At 64.8% G+C, this 2,265-nt stretch overlaps 1 protein-coding gene across 1 annotated transcript in view; it reads right to left on the minus strand.

Moving 5' to 3' along the window:
- Positions 1–2,265, minus strand: part of OBP2B (odorant binding protein 2B) — a 19,922-nt gene that overhangs the window by 5,243 nt on the left and 12,414 nt on the right. The window contains exons 3-7 of the mRNA XM_010856937.1: positions 1,951–2,100; positions 1,755–1,903; positions 1,421–1,491; positions 763–873; positions 51–152 (exon numbers count right to left, since the gene is read on the minus strand). Coding sequence (XP_010855239.1) covers positions 51–152; positions 763–873; positions 1,421–1,491; positions 1,755–1,903; positions 1,951–2,100 — 583 coding nt within the window. The remainder of the gene's footprint in view (positions 1–50; positions 153–762; positions 874–1,420; positions 1,492–1,754; positions 1,904–1,950; positions 2,101–2,265) is intronic.

Below are 2,265 nucleotides of genomic sequence, written 5' to 3' on the forward strand. Positions count from 1 at the left end.
GAAGAGAACGCAGAGGGGACCCGGGGGGTGCCATAGGGCCAGGCCCTCACCCGTCTGCTCAGGTGTGAAGACGTCCTCCAGGGAAAAGCCCTTGCGCTGGACGAATTTCTTAAAAGCCTCCAGGGCCTCTGGGTTCACGTCGGGATTCCTACCTGCAGGCCAGGTGCCCGGTGAGTCAGGCCTCGGGGTCCGTCCCAGCTCCCGGGGAGGGCGCAGGGCAGGAGGGCTCAGTCTGGGGTGGATGCCGAGCAGGTGTGGAGGAGATGGGCCCCTCCCAGCCGACAGGTCCCGGGGAAGGAGGTGGGGAAGCCCTGGGGGACACCCGAGTCCCTGGGGGTTCCGGGGGGACCCAGGCTGGATCCCAGAGCCACCTGCAGGGTCAGACCCCTGACCTGGAAGGGCTTCTCTCCCAGAGGAACTGCGCTGCCTCTGACCAGGGAACCCTGACCTTCACCCCCCGTGAGGGTCCCTGCCCCAGGAATTCCTCCGTCAGCGCCTCCTACCTCCCCCACGCTGACCAAACCCTGGCCTGAGACCCCAGGAAGCGGGACTCTGCATGTGCAGTGACCCCTGGGAGTGGTCAAGTCCCAGAAGGAGCCTGGACTGGCTGCCCGGGCCGTAAACTGTGCTGGGCGCACACGGACCATGTGGTCTGTATTCTGGAAACAGGAGTGACCGGTGCGGTTCCTCTGGCTTCTAGAGGCAGAGACCTTGGGGCGGGTCAGGACACGGGGATCTGAGGGCAGGAGGGCGGAGCCTCACCTATGAGCTTCCCCACGTGGAATGACTTCCCCTGGCGCTGGCCTTCGCAGTAAAGGATGTAGTGGCCCTCAACGGGCAGTTCCAGAATGTGCACTTGCTTCTTGCCGCCATCTGAGGATGGACAAAGAAAACGCGTCTGGACTGTCTCAGTTCCTAGAGAACATACTGGAGACCACAATAAGGAACTTTCTGGAACATTCGGACTTCTTGACACCCTAGCCATACTCAGCTCCCTGTCATCCAGGGACCCCATGGGCCTGTGCCCAGGACATGCTGCTGCCAAGGCCCGACCCTGGGGAGGAGCCTCCTCCTGGGAAAGTCTCAACAGGAGGGGTGGAGTCAGAGAGCTGGAGGGTTCGGATGCTGGGCTGGACCCTGCAGGCTCCAGCAGCTTTCCCGCCTGCTTCCCCATCCAGAACCTTGCTTCCCTGTGGAATGGATGGCCAGGACTACCCAGAGGAAGTGGGGGAGGGGTCCCTTCATCCTGCTGTGGACAGACCTGTCCCATCTGGTGTCTGGTGTCAGGACGAGACCCCTGGGAAGGGAGGGGTCAGACTCTCTGAGTGGGGTCAGGGTGGGGACCCCGGGCAGCAAGGCCCCCCGGGGGGAGGGCGAGGCCAGGGCTCTGCTTGTGGGGAGGGGATGGGCAGGGACTCACTGGAGCTGTATTTGCCAGGCTCCCTGGTTGGCTGCATCCTTGATCTCTTCTCATGGCAGCGGGCCTCCTTCCTGGGACACACAAGGAGCAAAGGAGCCACGCTCCGCAATCATGCCTGGGCCCACCCGAGCTCACCTGGCACGTGGGCCTCTTGCCCAGCATCCCCCAGATGGCACCGTCGACCCTTGCCGCCCGGGACTCTTTCCCCTCGAGGTCCAGGGGACGCGTATCTTAGCAAGCACCCCGACCTGGGGTGGGAAGAGGTGTCCTGACGGGCATTTACGGGGAGGGGAGGGGACCGCAGGCCCGGGGCAGGGGGTGTGACGACACGTACAGGAAGGTGAACGTGAGTTCCAGGTCCCCGCCGCCCAAGGCCGTCACCGTCACGGGGGACACCTTCCTGGGCCTCGTCTCCTTAGGCAGGTTCTCGTCGGTCACCATGGCCTTCACATACCAAGTTCCTGCGATCTGAGCAAGGAGGGGCTGTGAGCCTCCAGCGTGGGGCAGGCCAGGTTCGCGTCCGCACCCACCACCTGCCTCCCCCAGTGCAGGCTGCGCTCCAGCACGTCTACACCCCGGGTGTTGGTCAGAACAACCCGGCGTGCGGGGCTCCCGGTGCTAGACAGAGGCAGGACGCCCATCTTCTTCAGGGAGCAGGCTCCGCCCCCAATGTGTCTTCTCTGCGGAGGGTGCAGCCATGCCATGGGGGTCCCAGGAGTCGCTTCCCTGGGCCCTGAGCTGGAGCTGCTCCCCGGGCAGCCCTGGGACGAGCAGGGGCCTGACTGAGAGGCAAACAGAGAGCCCCCTGCTCCCCGACCCCTTCCTGCGGGGAGCCTGGGGCCAGA

The sequence above is a fragment of the Bison bison genome, unplaced genomic scaffold (assembly GCF_000754665.1).
Source record: "Bison bison bison isolate TAMUID 2011002044 unplaced genomic scaffold, Bison_UMD1.0 scf7180017864375, whole genome shotgun sequence".
NCBI lineage: Eukaryota > Metazoa > Chordata > Mammalia > Artiodactyla > Bovidae > Bison > Bison bison.